General features: G+C 58.2%; 1 protein-coding gene across 1 annotated transcript; it reads right to left on the bottom strand.

The window, feature by feature from the left end:
* Window positions 1-13,260: 13,260 nt before the first annotated feature.
* Window positions 13,261-18,216, bottom strand: LOC144279631 (phospholipase A2 inhibitor and Ly6/PLAUR domain-containing protein-like). Its single transcript, XM_077841206.1, has 5 exons — window positions 18,123-18,216; window positions 16,461-16,577; window positions 15,949-16,101; window positions 15,540-15,683; window positions 13,261-13,421 (listed from the first exon to the last, which is right to left on the bottom strand). Exons 1-5 carry the CDS (start codon window positions 18,214-18,216, stop codon window positions 13,261-13,263), a joined length of 669 nt encoding a protein of 222 aa, XP_077697332.1.
* Window positions 18,217-19,657: the final 1,441 nt, after the last annotated feature.

Genomic DNA, 19,657 nt, shown 5'->3' with positions numbered 1-19,657 from the left:
CTGCTGGCCGCTCTCCTAGCCACAGGTGAGTCCCGTCCGTCCCCAGGCACAGGGAGCTGGAATTCACCTGGGGAACGTGCCGCTGTGGATGGCGGATTCTGGGGTCAGGATGGAATTTGTGGGTAAAACCAGCGAGAGGAAAACCCGGAGTCACGTCCCCCGGCTGACTCGGGGAGAGCAGGGATTGGAGCCTGGGACTCCCACAGCCCACGCTAGGGGCTCGTCTGTCCTTCCTTCTTCTCGTTCTTCCTCCAGCTCTCGCCCGGGCTTGGGGTCATCCCGATGAGGACCACCACCGCCGTCCACATATAATCCTGCTTGGAAATGTTCCCCTGCCCATCAGCGCTGAGATTCCTGCCAGGACTCCTGGGTTCATTCCCCGGGCTTGAAAGGGGAATGGGGGTGCAACAGGTGGGAGCTGGGAGCCAGGAAACCTTTGCTTTGAACTGACTTAGCCTGTGAAGGGAGGCATCGCTTGCCTTTGACCTTTGATTTCTTTGTACCTGTCTTGGGGCGTACGCACCCCATGGTGTTCCAGAGACTGAAGGTTTAATGCGTGCCCTGCTAACCACAGCTGGGAGGAATAAAGGGGCTGGAAAGCCGTGGGGCAGAGCAGCTGCCAGAGAGGAGGGAGCGGCTGGCTGCAAGCCCCCAAAGGTGCAGGGACGCAGAGCCCCGGGGGGAGGTAGGGAGGTGCTCCGGGCTCTGGCAGGGTGGGAGCTCCTCTGAGCCCGTTTATTTCGTTGGAGGGCCCTGAGCCGGCAGTCAGAGGATTGGGCAGGCCTGGGATCCCCCCTGCCCCGGTTGGGCTACGTGAACCTTGGGGCTGTGCCACATTTGGCCAGAGGGAGGCGCCATCACACCCCTCACACAGACCGTTTCTGCCTTTTCTGGCTTGTAATCACTTAGCTCCTGCCCTTCCCTGGTTCTCAGTGTTCGATCTAAAGCAGGGTGTGTCTGGGACCTTCCCTTGGGCCGACAGGATCGGGGCGTCTCCTTTCAAGGAATCAGCAGTGGACTTTCTAGGAGCTTGTGTTGGCCCGGAGGGCGCTGGGAGTTCTGGGCAGGGGGGTTTGCTGGGCTGGGGGGTTTGCTGGGGTCACTCTGCAGTGTTATTCTCGGGGGGTGGGGGAGGGGTCTGGCTGCAATATAACGGGGAGCGATTTGCAGGCTGGAGCAGGGGTGGGCAAACTTTTTGGCCCGAGGGCCACAATTGGGTATGGAAATTGTATGGCCGGCAATGACTGCTCAGGAAATTGGGGGTGAGGGGCTGAGGGCTCTGGCTAGGGATGAGGGGTTGGGGGTGCAGGAGGGTGCTCCGGGCTGGGACCCAGGGGTTCAGATGGAGGGAGGGGGATCAGGGCTGGGGCAGGGGGCTGGGGTGCAGGAGGGGTTCAGGGGTGCAGGCTCCGGGCGGCGCTTACCTCAAGCAGCTCCCCGAAGCAGCGGCATGTCCCCGCTCTGGCTCCTACGCCGAGGCTCTGGGCGCCACGCCGTCCGCAGGCGCCGTCCCTGCAGCTCTCATGGGCCACAGTTCCCAGCCAGTGGGCGCTGCGGGGGTCCCCACGCATAGGAGCCGGAGGGGGGACCTGCTGCTGCTTCTGGGAGCCGTGTAGAGCGGGACAAGCCCCCCACCCCACTCCTTGGCTGGAGCACCAGAGCGGGCTAAGCCCCGGACCCCACTCCTCAGTGGGAGCTCGAGGGCCGGATTAAACCATCTGGAGGGCCGGATCCGGCCCCCGGGTCATAGTTTGCCCACCCCTGGGATGGAGAACTGAGGGGCCCTGGCAGGTCATGGGTCCAGGCTGTAGGCTGGGGAATGTCCCAGGGACGCCCTTTGCACAGGAGGATCAAAAGGAGAAAGAACAAAGGAGACCCCTTCCCCCTCCCCGCCTCTTTGGTCTCTGGGAGCTGAGGCTGGGATATTGGATTCAGCTCCAGCCAAGCTTAATCCAATGTCCCAGCTCCCGGAGACCGAGACCGGGGGGGTGTGTGCCCGGACACCTGGGTTCAGTGCAGATGCGGGCAGCGGTGTGGCAACTTGTCCAAACACACACACGAGCTCTGGGGAATTTCAGTTTAGGACCCAGCTTTATTCAGTGCCTTTACTTCTGGAAATAGATAGCGTTAAATCAGGGAGTGCTGGGTGTCAGGGCTCCTGGGTTCTATCCCTGGCTCTCCGAAGGGAGTGGTGTGTCGTGGTTAGAGCGGGGTGGCTGGGAGCCAGGACTCCTGGGTTCTATCCCAGCTCTGGGAGTGGAGTGGGGGCTGATGGGGTAGAGCAGTGGGGGCTGGGAGCCCAGGCTCCTGGGTTCTGTCCCCACGCTGGACTTTCAGGGGCTGCTGTGGAATACAATAAGGCCCAGCGCTGTTCCACAGGACGTCACAGTCTGTCCAGAGACACACGCGCCCCCTCCTCCCACTCTGGCTGTAATGGGCTTTGCCTGGTGTGAGGATGTGACTCAGCAGGGAGGGGGGAGTGTTGACCTGGGAATGTGCCCTGGGGAGGGGAGACCTGAGAGCCTGTCACCTGAGCCAGGAGGGGGAGGGGGAGGTAACACCTCTGCCCAGGAATGTGGATGGAGGCTGCAGGAGGGAGCCTGCTGGGGGGGTTTAGTTTCAGTTTGGGGCTGGGTGGAGGAACACAGGGAACCCCAGGGCTGGGGTCTAAGCTCCCTGCTCCCCCAGAAGGACGTGATTGAGGGGTCCTGGTTATACCCACAAGCTCTGTTGTGGACCGTGTTCCTGTGGTCCAATAAACCTTCTGTTTTACTGGCTGGCTGAGAGTCTCAGTGGATCCCAGGAAGAGGGGTGCAGGGCCTGGACTCCCCCACACTCCGTGACAACTGGTGGCAGCGGTGGGATCTACTGCACCCCGTGAATGGCGCTTCCTGCAGTAAGTGACTGGGGAACAGTAAAACGAAGGGGAATTGACAGGGACCAGGTGTGCTGAAGATTCAGAGAGAGACGGTTTCAGGGGGCGGTTAACCCCTGGGAATGTGTGACCAGAGAGAAGGACTTTTGCAGTAACAGGGTCCCCCGGGGGATTGCAGCGAGCGGTCCCAGGGGCGGAGGAGTCTGCAGCTCGACCCTAGCAAAGAGGTGGTGACCTCAAGAAGGACTGGCACACTAAGGGCTTTTCCTGGAAACCGTGGAAAGCTGCCCGGCCTGCGAGTGGCCAGCAGGGAGATGTACGCTAAACGCCTTAAGAGCGACCTGGTGGAGCTGTGCAGGCAGAGGGGGCTGCGCATCGGGAGGTCCACCAAGGAACAGCTGATTGCCCAGTTGGAGGAGAGGGATCGCTTGGATGACCCGATCCCTGTCCCTGAGGGAAGCCGCCCGGCAGACGCAGCGTGGGCCCTGGGGCTGGGAGGGGTCAGACTGCTGCCGAGGACATCCCGAGACCCTTCCTACCTATGTCTGGGGGAGGGGTTGGGGGAAGCCCAGCGAATACCGAGGGCACCCTGACCCCAGCAGCCAGCAGGGGATCCTCCCGGCGGAGCTCCCCATCCCTGGAGCTGAGGCGGCTGGAATGGGAGAGGGAGATGAAAATGAGGGAGCTGGAGGATCATGAAAAACAACGTCAACATGAGGAGAAACAACGTCAACATGAGCAGGAGGAGAAGGAGAAACAACGTCAACATGAGCAGGAGGAGAAGGAGAGGGAACGTCAGGAGAAGGAGAAACAAAGACAGCATGAACTGGAGCTGGCCAGGCTGAGGAGCAGTGGGGCCCCGGCTGCGGTGAGTGAGGGGGGACCCAAGACTGCAAGGAACTTTGATAAGTGCTTCCTGGCCCAGCGTAAGGAGGGGGAGGACATAGATAGCTTCCTGACGGCCTTTGAGAATGCCTGTGAGCTGCACAGGGTTGACCCTGCAGACAGGCTCCAGTTCCTCACCGCCTTACTGGACCCCAAAGCCGTGGAGGTGTACAGCCGGATGACAGGGCCGGAGGCAGGGGACTATGAACTGTTCAAACAGGCCCTGCTCCGTGAGTTTGGGCTGACCCCTGAGATGTACCGGAGAAGGTTCCGGAGTCAGCGCAAAATGCCTGAGGTCACCTACCTACAACTGGTCAACCGGATGCAGGGATATGCCCGCAAGTGGACAGCTGGGGCCCGAGCTAAAGAGGACCTGCTTGACCTAATCGTACTGGAGCAACTGTATGAACAGTGCCCTTCCGACCTGAGGCTGTGGCTGGTGGACAAAAAGCTGGAGAACCCCCAGCACGCAGGGCAGCTGGCCGACGAGTTTGTGAACAGTCGGTCAGGGGGTAGCCGGGAGGAGTCCCAAAAGAACAGGCCCCCCCCGATGCAGAGAGAGAGTCACCAGGGGGCCTCCCAGCGGGGAAATAGGGAAAACCCCCTCCCAAGGGGGACGCCTGGCGTCGGGCCCCTCCGACCTGCTCGAGGGGACCAACGTGACCTGAGCTGCTATCACTGTGGCCAGAGAGGCCACGTACGGACCCAGTGCCCCAGGCTCAGGGACAGACTGAGCAGACCCAACCTACCCAGGGTTAACTGGGTAGGGACCCAGCTGGACGAGGGGCAGACGACCCAGGAAAGGGGGCTGCCAGCTTACCACCTGCTCCGGAGGGAAGAGTACCCCAGGCCAGCTCCGCCAGAGGGCTGGAGGCTCTGGACTCAGGGTGCTCAGTTTACAGGGTGGGCGCGGGGCTGTCCCTCTGGAGAGAGTGCCTTGTTCCCCTGGAGGTGGATGGGAGGAAGGTCAATGGATACTGGGATACGGGCGCGGAGGTGACGCTGGCCCGGCCTGAGGTGGTGGCCCCAGATCAGGTGGTGCCCAACACCTACCTGACCCTGACAGGGGTGGGCGGGACCCCATTTAAGGTGCCCGTGGCAAGGGTACACCTGAAATGGGGGGTCAAGGAGGGCCCCAAGGATGTGGGGGTACACCACCATTTGCCCACTGAAGTTTCGATGGGGGGAGACCTAGAGGACTGGCCAAGCAAGCCCCAGACCGCCCTGGTTGTGACCCGTAGCCAGAGCCGGCGAGGGGCACTGCACCCTGTCCTCGGGGAGGGTACCGCACCGGAGGCGCAGGACTCTTCCCTGGTGGGGAGGGAGCGCCGAGGGGCACGGCTCAGAGAGGCTGAGGCCTCAGACCTGGCCACTGAGGGGGAACCGGGCCCCATCCCTTCCCCAGCCGCTGGGTTCCAGGCCGAGTTGAGGAAAGATCCCTCCTTGCGGAAGCTCAGGGACCTGGCCGACCTCAGGGTGGGACGGACCATGAGGAGAGGCTGCCAGGAGAGGTTCCTGTGGGAGAAGGGGTTCCTGTACCGAGAATGGGCTCCCACAAGGGAAGTAGAGTCCTGTGGGACCAGGAGGCAGCTGGTGGTCCCCCAGAAGTATCGCCGCAAGCTACTGTACCTGGCCCATGACATCCCCCTCGCAGGGCATCAGGGAATCCGGCGCACCCGGCAGAGGTTGCTACAGAACTTTTACTGGCCCGGGTCTTTACCACAGTCCGGCAGTATTGCCGATCCTGTGACCCCTGTCAGAGGGTGGGGAAGGCCCGGGACAAGGGGAAAGCGGCTTTGAGACCTTTGCCCATCATAGAGGAGCCTTTCCAGAAGGTGGCCATGGACATCGTGGGGCCTCTCAGCAAGACGACCCGGTCGGGGAAGAAATACATTCTGGTGGTGGTAGATTTTGCCACCCGCTACCCCGAGGCAGTGCCCTTAGCTTCCATTGAAGCAGACACCGTGGCCGATGCGCTCCTGACCATTTTCAGCCGAGTGGGGTTCCCCAAGGAAGTCTTGACAGACCAAGGCTCCAACTTCATGTCGGCCCTGCTCCGGTGCTTGTGGGAGAAATGTGGGGTCCAGCACAACTGGGCCTCAGCTTATCACCCCCAGTCCAATGGGCTGGTGGAGAGGTTCAACGGGACGCTAAAGATGATGCTGAAAACCTTTATGAACCAGCACCCGCAGGATTGGGACAAGTACTTACCTCACCTGCTGTTCGCGTACAGGGAGGTGCCCCAGGAGTCTACTGGATTTTCGCCTTTCGAACTGTTATATGGCAGGAGGGTGAGGGGCCCCCTGGACCTGATGAGAGACGAGTGGGAGGGGAAGGCCAGTCCCGATGGAGAGTCAGTGGTGGAGTATGTCCTGATCTTCCGAGAGAGACTGGCTGAACTCATGGGCCTGGCCAGGGAGAATCTGGCCAGAGCCCAGAAGAAGCAGAAGGTCTGGTATGACCGCACGGCGCGGGCCCGGGCCTACGCCACCGGGGATCAGGTGATGGTTCTCATCCCCGTGAGAAAGAACAAACTACAGGCCGCCTGGGAGGGCCCTTTCAAGGTCGTCAAGCAGCTCAATGAGGTAAACTATGTGGTGGAGCTGTCGAACCGGGCGCACCACCGCCGGGTGTACCATGTGAATATGATGAAGCCATATTATGCCAGGGGGAATGTGGTGTTGGCCGTGTGTGGACAGTGGGAAGAGCAGGGAGATGACCCTTTAGTAGATCTATTCCCTGAGACCAGAGCTGGTTTCCCCCTGGAAACAATTCCCCTCTCGGATCAGCAAAGCCCTGCCCAGCAAGCTGAGGTCAGGGGGGTGCTGCATCCGTCCCGACAGCTGTTTTCCAACCAGCCTGGACGCACTAATCTGACTGTCCACCGGGTGCAGACCGGGTCGCACCCACCGATAAGATGCTCCCCCTTCCGAGTCACAGGGAAAACTGTTCAGGACCTGGAAAGAGAGGTCCGGGACATGCTGGCTTTGGGGGTGATCCAGCCATCTGCCAGCCCTTGGGCTTCGCCGGTGGTGCTGGTCCCCAAAAAGGACGGGTCGGTCCGGTTCTGTGTGGACTATCGGAAGCTCAATGCCATCACTGTATCTGATGCCTACCCCATGCCCAGGCCGGACGAGCTCCTAGACAAGCTGGGAGGAGCTCGGTACCTTACCACCATGGACCTTACAAAGGGCTACTGGCAAGTGCCGCTGGATGCAGATGCCCGGCTGAAATCGGCCTTTATCGCCCCTCTGGGGCTCTATGAGTTCCTGACCCTGCCTTTCGGCCTCAAGGGAGCGCCGGCCACCTTCCAGCACCTCGTGGACCAGCTCCTGAGGGGGATGGAGAGTTTTGCCGTGGCGTATATTGATGACATCTGTGTCTTTAGCCAGACCTGGGAGGACCATGTGTCCCAGGTTAGACAAGTGCTGGACCGACTCCAGGGGGCTGGGCTGACTGTAAAAGCGGAGAAGTGCAAGGTGGGGATGGCGGAAGTATCTTACCTGGGCCATCGGGTGGGGAGCGGCCGCCTAAAGCCGGAACCAGCCAAGGTGGAGGTGATCAGAGACTGGCCTGCTCCCCACACCAAAAAGCAGGTCCAAGCCTTTATTGGGATGGCAGGATACTACCGAAGATTTGTGCCCCACTTTAGCGCCATAGCCACCCCCATCACTGAGCTATGCAAGAAGGGGAAGCCAGACAAGAAAGTGCCAGGAGGCTTTCCGGGCGCTGAAGGAGGCTCTGGTCAGTGGCCCAGTTCTGGCAAACCCAGACTTTGACAAGCCCTTTGTGGTGTTCACCGACGCCTCCGACACGGGACTGGGGGCGGTGTTAATGCAGGAGGATGGAAAGGGGGAGAGACACCCCATCGTGTACCTGAGCAAGAAGTTGCTACCCCGGGAGCAACACTACGCGGCCATCGAGAAGGAGTGCCTGGCCATGGTGTGGGCCCTCAAGAAACTAGAGCCCTATCTCTTCGGGCGACACTTCACCGTCTACACTGACCCCTCTTCCCTGACCTGGCTGCACCAGATGAAAGGAGCCAACGCCAAGCTCCTGAGGTGGAGCCTGCTCCTGCAGGATTACGACATGGACGTGGTCCACGTGAAGGGAAGGGCCAACCTGATAGCGGATGCGCTGTCCCGGAGAGGGGGCCCCGAACTTCCCCAGGTCACTGGTCTCAGTGACCCCGCTCAGTTCAGTCTAGAAGGGGGGAGAGATGTGAGGATGGGACGCAGCAGGGAGGGGGGAGTGTTGACCTGGGAATGTGCCCTGGGGAGGGGAGACCTGAGAGCCTGTCACCTGAGCCAGGACGGGGAGGGGGATGTGACACCTCTGCCCGGGAATGTGGACGGAGACTGCAGGAGGGAGCCTGCTGGGGGGGTTTAGTTTCAGTTTGGGGCTGGGGAGAGGAACACAGGGAACCCCAGGGCTGGGGTCTAAGCTCCCTGCTCCCCCAGAAGGACGTGATTGAGGCGTCCTGGGTGTACCCACAAGCTCTGTTGTGGACTGTGTTCCTGTTGTCCAATAAACCTTCTGTTTTACTGTCTCAGTGGATCCCAGGAAGAGGGGTGCAGGGCCTGGACTCCCCCACACTCCGTGACACACGCCCAGCAGTGCTCAGCGGATGCTGGGCCCCGTCGCCCTGGGCAGCATCTTGCCCAGTCTGGCTGGGCTCCTGGCAGTGAAATTCCTCTCCTAACGCCCCCTCTGTGTTGCCCCCCCTCCGCCAGGGGGAGCCACCCCACAGCTGAATGATGCCCTCATAGTCCGTGGGTCTCTCTCCTCTCCCCACGCCCACCCACGCCTCAGTTTCCCCATCTGAGCCCAAAGGATAATGAAGCTGAACTGCTTTTGCAAAGATCCAGGGAGTCAGGGCCCCAGGCAAAGCCCATTACAGCCAGAGTGGGAGGAGGGGGCGCGTGTGTCTCTGGACAGACTGTGACGTCCTGTGGAACAGCGCTGAGTCTTATTGTATTCCACAGCAGCCCCTGAAAGTCCAGCGTGGGGACAGAACTGGGGACAGCGTGGGGACAGCCTGGCCTCCCAGCCCCCACTGCTCTACCCCATCAGCCCCAACTCCTCTTCCATAGCTGGAATAGAACCCAGGAGTCCTGGCTCCCAGCCACCCCGCTCTAACCACGACACACCACTCCCTTCGGAGAGCCAGGGATAGAACCCAGGAGCCCTGACACCCAGCACTCCCTGATTTAACGCTATCTATTTCCAGAAGTAAAGGCACTGAATAAAGCTGGGTCCTAAACTGAAATTCCCCAGAGCTTGTGTGTGTGTTTGGACAAGTTGCCACACCGCTGCCCGCATCTGCACTGAACCCAGGTGTCCGGGCACACACCCCCCCGGTCTCGGTCTCCGGGAGCTGGGACATTGGATTAAGCTTGGCTGGAGCTGAATCCAATATCCCAGCCTCAGCTCCCAGAGACCAAAGAGGCGGGGAGGGGGAAGGGGTCTCCTTTGTTCTTTCTCCTTTTGATCCTCCTGTGCAAAGGGCGTCCCTGGGACATTCCCCAGCCTACAGCCTGGACCCATGACCTGCCAGGGCCCCTCAGTTCTCCATCCCAGGGGTGGGCAAACTATGACCCGGGGGCCGGATCCGGCCCTCCAGATGGTTTAATCCGGCCCTCGAGCTCCCACTGAGGAGTGGGGTCCGGGGCTTAGCCCGCTCTGGTGCTCCAGCCAAGGAGTGGGGTGGGGGGCTTGTCCCGCTCTACACGGCTCCCAGAAGCAGCAGCAGGTCCCCCCTCCGGCTCCTATGCGTGGGGACCCCCGCAGCGCCCACTGGCTGGGAACTGTGGCCCATGCAGGGACGGCGCCTGCGGACGACGTGGCGCCCAGAGCCTCGGCGTAGGAGCCAGAGCGGGGACATGCCGCTGCTTCGGGGAGCTGCTTGAGGTAAGCGCCGCCCGGAGCCTGCACCCCTGAACCCCTCCTGCACCCCAGCCCCCTGCCCCAGCCCTGATCCCCCTCCCTCCATCTGAACCTCTGGGTCCCAGCCCGGAGCACCCTCCTGCACCCCCAACCCCTCATCCCTAGCCAGAGCCCTCAGCCCCTCACCCCCAATTTCCTGAGCAGTCATTGCCGGCCATACAATTTCCATACCCAATTGTGGCCCTCGGGCCAAAAAGTTTGCCCACCCCTGCTCCAGCCTGCAAATCGCTCCCCGTTATATTGCAGCCAGACCCCTCCCCCACCCCCCGAGAATAACACTGCAGAGCGACCCCAGCAAACCCCCCAGCCCAGCAAACCCCCCTGCCCAGAACTCCCAGCACCCTCCGGGCCAACACAAGCTCCTAGAAAGTCCACTGCTGATTCCTTGAAAGGAGACGCCCCGATCCTGTCGGCCCAAGGGAAGGTCCCAGACACACCCTGCTTTAGATCGAACACTGAGAACCAGGGAAGGGCAGGAGCTAAGTGATTACAAGCCAGAAAAGGCAGAAACGGTCTGTGTGAGGGGTGTGATGGCGCCTCCCTCTGGCCAAATATGGCACAGCCCCAAGGTTCACGTAGCCCAACCGGGGCAGGGGGGATCCCAGGCCTGCCCAATCCTCTGACTGCCGGCTCAGGGCCCTCCAACGAAATAAACGGGCTCAGAGGAGCTCCCACCCTGCCAGAGCCCGGAGCACCTCCCTACCTCCCCCCGGGGCTCTGCGTCCCTGCACCTTTGGGGGCTTGCAGCCAGTCGCTCCCTCCTCTCTGGCAGCTGCTCTGCCCCACGGCTTTCCAGCCCCTTTATTCCTCCCAGCTGTGGTTAGCAGGGCACGCATTAAACCTTCAGTCTCTGGAACACCATGGGGTGCGTACGCCCCAAGACAGGTACAAAGAAATCAAAGGTCAAAGGCAAGCGATGCCTCCCTTCACAGGCTAAGTCAGTTCAAAGCAAAGGTTTCCTGGCTCCCAGCTCCCACCTGTTGCACCCCCATTCCCCTTTCAAGCCCGGGGAATGAACCCAGGAGTCCTGGCAGGAATCTCAGCACTGACGGGCAGGGGAACATTTCCAAGCAGGATTACATGTGGATGGGGGTGGTGCTCCTCATCGGGATGACCCCAAGCTCGGGCGAGAGCTGGAGGAGGAACGAGAAGAAGGAAGGACAGACGGACTCAGACCCACTGGCCAGGCCCCTAGCGTGGGCTGTGGGAGTCCCAAGCTCCAATCCCTGCTCTCCCCAATTCAGTCGGGGGACGTGGCCCCGGGTTTTCCTCTCGCTGGTTTTACCCACAAATTCCATCCTGACCCCAGAATCCGCCATCCACAGCGGCACGTTCCCCAGGTGAAATCCCGCCCCCACCACCCGGCTCCCTGTGCCTGTGGACGGACGGGACTCACCTGTGGCCAGGAGAGCGGACAGCAGGCAGAGGGGCAGAGCCACCCACATGGTGCCCAGGTGTTTGCTGCAGTGAGCAGGACAGCGAGGAAGCATCTGGCTGTGGTTTTCTCAGGCAGGTTGGCAAATACCTGCCCCCTGGGGGATCGGTTGGGGCTGCCCCATGACATCCTGGTGCGCCCGGAGATGGGAGATTTCACAGCCCTGCATGTGACACTGGCTGATCAGGTGATGCCAATGTGTACTGAGGCCAATTCCCTTGTGCATTAGTGGAGATCAGCGGTTCTCAGCCAGGGGTCCGTGTACCCCAGGGGTACGCACAGGTCTTTCGGGGGCACATCAGCTCATCTAGATATTTGCCTCGTTTTACAATCAGCCACTTTAAGGCACGAGTGAAGTCAGTAAGAGCTAAACTGTCGACCCCTTGTTCATATTGCTCTATATACTCTACACTGAAATGCCAGTGCAGGATTTGTCCTGCGTTCCCGCCCAGTTATTTTATAATGGCGGAAATGAGAAAGGAAGCAGCTTGTCAGCAGCAGCATGGCCGTGACCTTGTGCATTTTTATGGCTGGTTTTGTGAGCAAGTCGTTTTTAAGTGACGGGAAACTGGGGGTACCCAAGACACATCAGACTCCCGCAAGGGGTACAGCTGTCTGGAAAGGTCGAGAGCTCCTGGCCTAGATCAAAGGGATGGCGAAGGTAGAAGAGTGTGTTTGGAGTTTCGATTTAATGAAAACCAATGGGCCGTGGTATGGTTTTCCCTTCCCCGTCTGCTCTTTTAACGGAGTAACAACCATTCACCCTGAGCACAGCCCTGGGACTCACTGACCCAGCAGAGATGCCGGAGGGATGCTAAGGAGGAACTTTAGCACCAGAAAAGTGCTGACCCCAAAGGCAGGGGCCATCGTGTGTGCTGACCGCCGCGTTCCTCCCTCCCCCCATCGAAGGCAAAGCCCACGTGGGTGGGGGCCCTGCCAGCTTGTTCTCTGGGAGAAGAAGCTGTAAGGATGGATTCAGGGAAGGATCCTGCCTCACTGGGCCGGCTGGACTCTTACAGGGACCGGAACCGGATGCAAAGCGGGGAGCCCTGGAGACCGTCTGGGGGCACCTGAAAAGACTTGGGAAAATGGCAGTTTCTTCCATCACCGCCACCGTTTGGAATTACAGACTGCGACTCACCTGGGTATGAATTTTACCGGCTTTAACCCCTCGTGACCCTCATTCCCTTTCCTTAGCTCATGAACCTTTAGCGAGTTTCCTACAGACCTGGCTGCCAGCATTGCCTTTGGTGTAGGATCTGGGGTCCCGTGGCTCTGGGGTAAGTGACCAGTCTCCTGGGGCAGGGGACAACCTTGGTGGGCTGGTTTGGGGTGTACGTGAGGTTTCCTCCCAAAGTCCGGCTTGTCTGAGAGTATCTGAGGGGACTGGCTGTGACTCCGGGGTCAGACGGGGGCAGCGATCCAGGAGTTCACACTGGGTGAAATCTGCTCACAGAGCACCACCGGCTGGGGGGATCTGCCCTGTTTCCTGACACCCTCCCTGAGCCCGTCACTCCCAGTGGAGCCGCCCCAGAGAGCGGGACGAACTGAGCCCTGCAAAATCAACCTAGAAGGACATTGCTCCCCTCCAGGGCGTTCCCGCCCGCCTGGACAGCTGGGTGAGCCACGGCCTCTCCTTCCCACAGCCCTCCTTCCCCAGGGGAGCTTAGCCCGCCGGTGCCTTTCCCCCAGCCATGGGCCTTGCCTTCCGGGAGGGGGTCCAGGCAGGACTCCTGGGTTCCATTCCCTGGCCCTGCAAGGGGAGAGGGGTCCAGTGGTTAGAGCAGGGGGCTTGGGAGCCAGGACTCCTGGGCTCTATCCCTGGCTTTCAGAAGGGAGTGGGCTCTGGTGGGTTACTGGGGGGATTACTGGGAGTCAGGACTCCCGGGTTCTCTTCCTGCCAGCATCACTTGTGCACAGATAGGGGCGGGGGGGGCCCGGTACGGGGCGGTCAGGGGACAAGGAGCTAGGGGGGTGCTTTCCCCACAACTCGCTTGATTCAGCCAATGCACAAAAGAAACCCGCAATCCCCCCAAAGAGAAGCAGCAGCCGGTGGCTGCTGAAGGGAGGTGCACTTCAGCCCGGCACACAGCAGAAGGGCAGGACGCCAGACTGGGGCTCAGGGCTGCCCGATGCCTCCACCGGCCCTGGGAGCTGGGTAGCACTCGGCCCGGCTCAGCATCTTCACCACGCCCTGGGCGTATTTCCTCTCCCCCTCTCTCTTCATGCAAGCGCCAGGGGAGGCACATCCAGCCACAGCCTTCTTCACGGTGATGTTACCTGGACGGGGGGAGAGAGACGTCATCAGGGGCTCCCACATCCCCTCCCCTGACCCCCATGTGGTTTCTCACACACTCCCCTCCCACCAGGACTGCACCCGGCTCTGCAGGCAGAGTGGGGTCTCGTGCGCAGAGCAGGGGGCTGGAACAAAGTGAGAACATAACAGAGGAACGGTCCTCCTGGGCTACACCAAAGGTCCATCTAGCCCAGTATCCTCTGGCCAATGCCAGGTGCCCCAGAGGGAATGAACAGAACAGGGAACCTTCCGGTGATCCATCCCCTGTCGCCCATTCCCAGCTCCTGGCAAACAGAGGCTAGGGCCACCATCCCTGCCCACCCTGGCTAATAGCCACAGATGGACCTGTCCTCCAGGAACTTCTCTCGTTCCTGTTTGAACCCTGTTATAGTCTTGGCCTTCAAAACATCCTCTGGCAAGGAGTTCCACAGGTTGACTGTGCATTGTGTGAAGCAGTACTGCCTTTTGTTTGTTTTAATCCTGCTGCCTGTGGTGACCCCCCGTTCTTATGTTAGGAGGAGTAAATAACTCTTCCTTATTTCCTTCCTCCACACCCTTCAATCTTCTCAAGACCTCGATCATATGCCCCCTTAGCCGTCTCTTTTCCAAGGTGAAAAGTCCCACTCTTATTAATCTCTCCTCATATGGCAGCACTTCCATCCCCCTCATCATTTTGGTTGGGCTTTTCTGAAGCTTTTCCAATTCCAATATCTCTTTTTTGAGAAGGGGCGACCACATCCGTACGCAGTGTTCAAGCTGTGGGCGTCCCATGGATTTATATAGAGGCAACATGCTATTGTCTGTCTTATTCTCTGTCCCTTTCTTAATGATTCCCAGCATTCTGTTCGCTTTCTTCACGGCCGCTGCACATGGAGTGGATGATTTCAGAGAACTCTCCACTATGACTCCAAGATCTTTCTTGAGTGGTAAATTTGACCCATCATTGTGTATGTCTAGTTGGGATTACGTTTGCCCATGTGCATTACTTTGCATTTATCAACATTGAATTTCATCTGCCGTTTTGTTGCCCAGTCACCCAGTTCTGAGAGATCCTTTAGTACCTCTTCGCAGTCTCCTTTGGACTTAACTATCTTGAGTAGGTTTGTATCTTCTGCAAATTTTGCCACCTCACTATTTACCCCTTTTTCCAGAACATTTCGGAATATGGTGAATAGGACTGGGCCCAGTGCAGATCCCTGGGGGACTCCCACTATTTACCTCTCTCCGTTCTGAACACTGACCATTTTTCCTACCCTTTTTTCCCTATCTTTTAACCAGTTACTGAGCCATAAGAGGATTTTATCCCATGACAGTTCACTTTGCTTAAGAGCCTTTGGTGAGGGACGCTTTCTAAATCTAAGTACATTATATTCATGGGATCCCCCTTGTCCACACGCTTGTTGACCCCCTCAGAGAATTCTAGTAGATTGGTGAGGCGTGATTTTCCTTTACCGAAACCATGTTGACCCTTCCCCAACAAATTATGTTAATCTATGTGACTGATAGTTCTCTTCTTTCCTATAGTTTCAATGAGTTTGCCCAATACTGAAGTCAGACTTATTGGCCTGTTGTTCATGGGATCACCTCTGGAGCCCTTTTTAGAAATTGGCATGTCATTAGCCATCCTCCAGCCATTTGGGACAGAAGCTGATTTAAATGGTAGGTTACAAACCACAGTTAGTAGTTCTGTAATTTGACATTTGAGTTCCTTCCGAACTCTTGGGCGAATCCCATCTGGTCCTGGTGACTTATTACTGTTTAATTTATCAATTTCTTGCAAAGACTCCTGTAATGACTCCTCAATCTGGGACAGTTCCTCAGATTTGTTATGAAAACAGAATGGCTCAGGTTTGGGAATCTCCCTCCCAGCCTCAGCCGTGAAGACCGATGCACAGAATTCATTTAGTTTCTCCGCAGTGGCCTTATCCTCCTTGGGTGCTCCTTTGGCATCTCGGCAAGTAGGACTCCAGGGTTCTCTCTGCAACTCTGCCAGGGGAGTGGAGTCTAGTGGGTCAGAGCAAGGGGGGCTGGGACTGAGCCAGGACACCTGGGCTCCACCTCGTACTCTGTGTTCAGACCCCGCCCCCATCTGGAGGACTTACCCAGTGTTAATATCCCAGATTCCTCAACACAATGGTCCTCGGCGCCGGTGCAGGCCAACATCCCCACCGGCTGCTTGTCAAAACGATCCACTATGAAAACCATCTGGCACTGCCGGCCATTGGGGACGGAGCTCACAGTTGGCACTGAGAACAGTCAGACACACACAGTCAGCCAGGGGTGGGGAGTCACCACACGCTGGGCTCGATCCCAGCTCGGGGAAGGGAGTGGGGTCTAGTGATTAGAGCAGGGGAGCTGGGAGCCAGGACTCCTGGGTTCTGTCACCAGCTGTGGGAGGGAAGTGGGGTCTATGGGTTAGAGGTGGGGGGTGAGGCTGGGAGCCAGGACTCCTGGGTTCTCTCCAGGCAGGTGTGGCCGGAGCAGAGCTCTAGGTTTGCAGCAGACACACACCTGGGATGGCCCCGGCGTTGCAGCCGTCGGTGTCACAGCAGGCGATGTTCGCCCGCATGGTGACATTCTGCGCGTAGGTCAGCGAGAAGGGACCGGACTCACAGTTCTTGGGCTCCAGGCACGATTTAGCCGTGTAGGAGAAGTAGTTTCCCTCTGTGGAAGAGAAACAGAGAATCACCTCTGAGCTCCCCAATGGATCCCCAGCTGCTCCATCCTCCCGTTTTGTTCCATCCACCCCACCCCCAACTAATCTCATCTTTCCCCCGACCCCCAATAAAATCCTCTCTTCTGTCTGATCCAGGCCCCACAGTCACCCACTGCAATTCCCCATCTCATCCCATCCCCTGTCTATGACATTATCTTTCCAGACTGAGCAGTCCCTGCTCCTGGAGAGGAGCGGAGGCTATTGGTTAGAGTAGGAGGAGGGGGTGGGAGCCAGGACTCCTGGGTTCGACCCCTGGCTTCAGGAGGACAATGGTGTCTACACTTAGTAGGAATGTTCTTTCACTCACCCAGCCTGATCTCTGCCACGACGGTGACGCAGGTCCCTTCCGAGGGGGCGCAGGGCTGCAGGGGGCCGGAGCACGATAGCTCTCTGGACGCACACACCTCGCATTGCAGAGCGCTCCCTGGAGGTTGGAAAAATCCCTTCTCGGTACAAACCCCGGCTCCCCACCCCTCCCCAGGCAGTGCCCGTGGGCGAAATACCACCAGGAACCAAGAGGTGGCGCTGTGGGAGTTGTTACCACCAATGCCTCCTCACTGAACGTGTGGGCAGGCAGATCTTGGAGAAATGCCACCTGCTTTTGCAGCAGTTCTGCCCAGTTCCATTTAACTCTCCGGATGGGGAAAGGCATCTTGCTAGCTGGTCATTTGTATCTGACTCAACACTGCAGACAAGTCTGTTTGCTGCCTGAGTGTCTGTGGCTAGAATACATTTTCAGCTGCTGACGTGGCTATCTGGGGTGCAGCTTGTGCCTGCGAACAAACCCCACACGTCTGTGTAGACAGAAAAACAAGAATTCAGCTGCTCTGAGGAGGGGTTTCTGCCTGGCTTTGCGGTGAACCTTTCACACACACACACACACACACACACACACCCCGTCGTAAATCTCTGGTCCAGGCCTCTGCCTCTCAGAGTTACGTCAGCTCAGCCACACTCGACTTCAGCCCACTTTTCATCGCTGATCCTCCCAATTCTCTTCTTCAGAATACGATTGATGCTTGTTAAGCCTTTGGATAGATGGCTGTGCACCTCCAGCCAGCGATCCCAGGAGCATCAACTCTTTCCTCTCCATAGCGTGGGGGCCTTTAAATTCATGATGTGCGTGTAAGGTTTTTAAGAAAGAAAGAAAGAAAGAAAGAAAGAAAGAAAGAAATTTGCCCACTTTGGTTTTTTTAGAGCTTTCATGTGGAAACATCAATTAAACCTCAGAATGCCTTCCCCTGCCCCTTCTATGTCCCTAGAATGTAGCAAAGTTATATTATCATATTATATTATCACTATCAAAGAAATATGGAAACTGAGGTAGAAAAAAGATGTGTTCAATTCAGGGTTAGAACCAAGAAGACAGTCGAGAACTCCTCACTCCTGACTCCCAGCTCACTCTAACCCATGAGACCCCACTCCTCTTTCAGGCCACGGACAGAACCCGGGAGTCCTGATTTGCAGCCATCTCCGCTCAAACTCACTACACCCCAGCCCTCTTCTACAGCTGGGGAATGAGCCCAGAAGTCCTGGCTCCCAGCCCCCACCCGTTGCACCCCCATTCCCCTTTGAAACCCGGGGAATGAAGCCAGGAGTCCTGGCAGGAATCTCAGCGCTGATGGGCAGGGGAACATTTCCAAGCAGGATTACATGTGGATGGGGGTGGTGCTGCTCATCGGGATGACCCCAAGCCCGGGTGAGAGCTGGAGAAGGAACGAGAAGAAGGAAGGACAGACGGACTCAGACCCACTGGCCAGGCCCCTAGCATGGGCTGTGGGAGTCCCAGGCTCCACTCCCTGCTCTCCCCAATTCAGTCGGGGGACATGGCCCCGGGTTTTCCTCTCGCTGGTTTTACCCACAAATTCCATCCTGACCCCAGAATCCGCCATCCACAGCGGCACGTTCCCCAGGTGAAATCCCGCCCCCACCACCCGGCTCCCTGTGCCTGGGGACGGACGGGACTCACCTGTGGCCAGGAGAGCGGACAGCAGGCAGAGGGGCAGAGCCACCCACATGGTGCCCGGGTGCTTGCTGCAGTGAGCAGAACAGCGAGGAAGCATCTGGCTGTGGTTTTCTCAGGCAGGTTGGCAAATACCTGCCCCCTGGGGGATCGGCTGGGGCTGCCCCATGACATCTTGGTGGGCCCGGAGATGGGAGATTTCACAGCCCTGCATGTGACACTGGCTAATCAGGTGATGCCAATGTGTACTGAGGCCAATTCCCTTGTGCATTAGTGGAGATCAGCGGTTCTCAGCCAGGGGTCCGTGTACCCCAGGGGTACACACAGGTCTTCCGGGGGTACATCAGCTCATCTAGATATTTGCCTCATTTTACAACCGGCCACATTAAGGCACGAGTGAAGTCAGTACGAGCTAAACTGTCGGCCCCTTGTTCATATTGCTCTATATACTCTACACTGAAATGCAAGCACCAGAAAAGTGTCGACTCCAAAGCCGGGGACCATCCTGTCCTGTCAACTCTCTTCTTCCAAATTTGATTGGTGATCGTTCACCCTTGCCACTGATGGCTTCACACCTCCATCGTGCATGCAAAAACTCTGGGCTGGCTGAAGAGATCCCATGATCCTTAACTCTTTCCTGTCCAGAGCTTGGGAGAGTTTCAATTCAGTCAGTGAACATAAGTTTTTAATGGAAGGACGAAAGAAAGAAAACCAATTGGTCCACTTTGGTTTTTTTCAGAGCTTTCATCTGGAAACATCACTTCAACCTCCAAAAGCCTTCTCCCGCCTTTGCCAGGGTCCCAGGTGGGAGGAAGGGAACATTACCCCCATCTTATAATCAGGGAAACTGAGGCAGAAAGAGGCAGTGTCAGACTCGGAGCCACGAATACAGCTAAGGAATCAGATTTCAGAGTAGCAGCCGTGTTAGTCTGAATCCCCAAAAAGGACGGGAGTACTTGTGGCATCTTAGAGACTAACAAATTTTTATGAATTTGTTAGTCTCTAAGGTGCCACAAGTACTCCTGTTCTTTTAAGCAAGGAGTCCGAATTGCTGCTGGCTTCCAGCCTATTCTAGACCCACCCCGTCCCTGACCTGGGGATAGAACCCAGGAGTCCTGGCTCCCAGAAATGAGACCATGTGAGTCAGTGCGATGGTGCAACAGTGTCCCCTCCTGGCCAAGCACGGCTCGGTCCCGGCTCACGCAGCTCAGCGCGGCCCTCACGCTAGTCCCTGTGCCCAGGAATCTGCAAACCCCTCCCGCTGCTCGGCCCTTTTCTCCCTGCGCTCGCTGGGCCAGCGTGGGGCACATACACCTCAGAAGAGACGCCCCACTCCCTCCCAGAGCCGGGGAATGAACCCAGGAGTCCTGGCAGGAATCTCAATGCTGGGGGCAGGGGAACATTTCCAAGCAGGATGACAAGGGTGGGGGACGGTTTTCCTGGCTCCTGAGAATTTTCTGTTTTTTCCAAGCATTTCCTGCTCCTCATCGGTGCCCGGCTCCCTGTGCCTGGGGACGGAAGGGTCTCCCCTGTGACCAGGA

Source organism: Eretmochelys imbricata, chromosome 24 (assembly GCF_965152235.1).
Source record: "Eretmochelys imbricata isolate rEreImb1 chromosome 24, rEreImb1.hap1, whole genome shotgun sequence".
In the NCBI taxonomy this organism is placed as follows: domain Eukaryota; kingdom Metazoa; phylum Chordata; order Testudines; family Cheloniidae; genus Eretmochelys; species Eretmochelys imbricata.
This window is presented reverse-complemented; position numbering and strand designations above follow the sequence as displayed.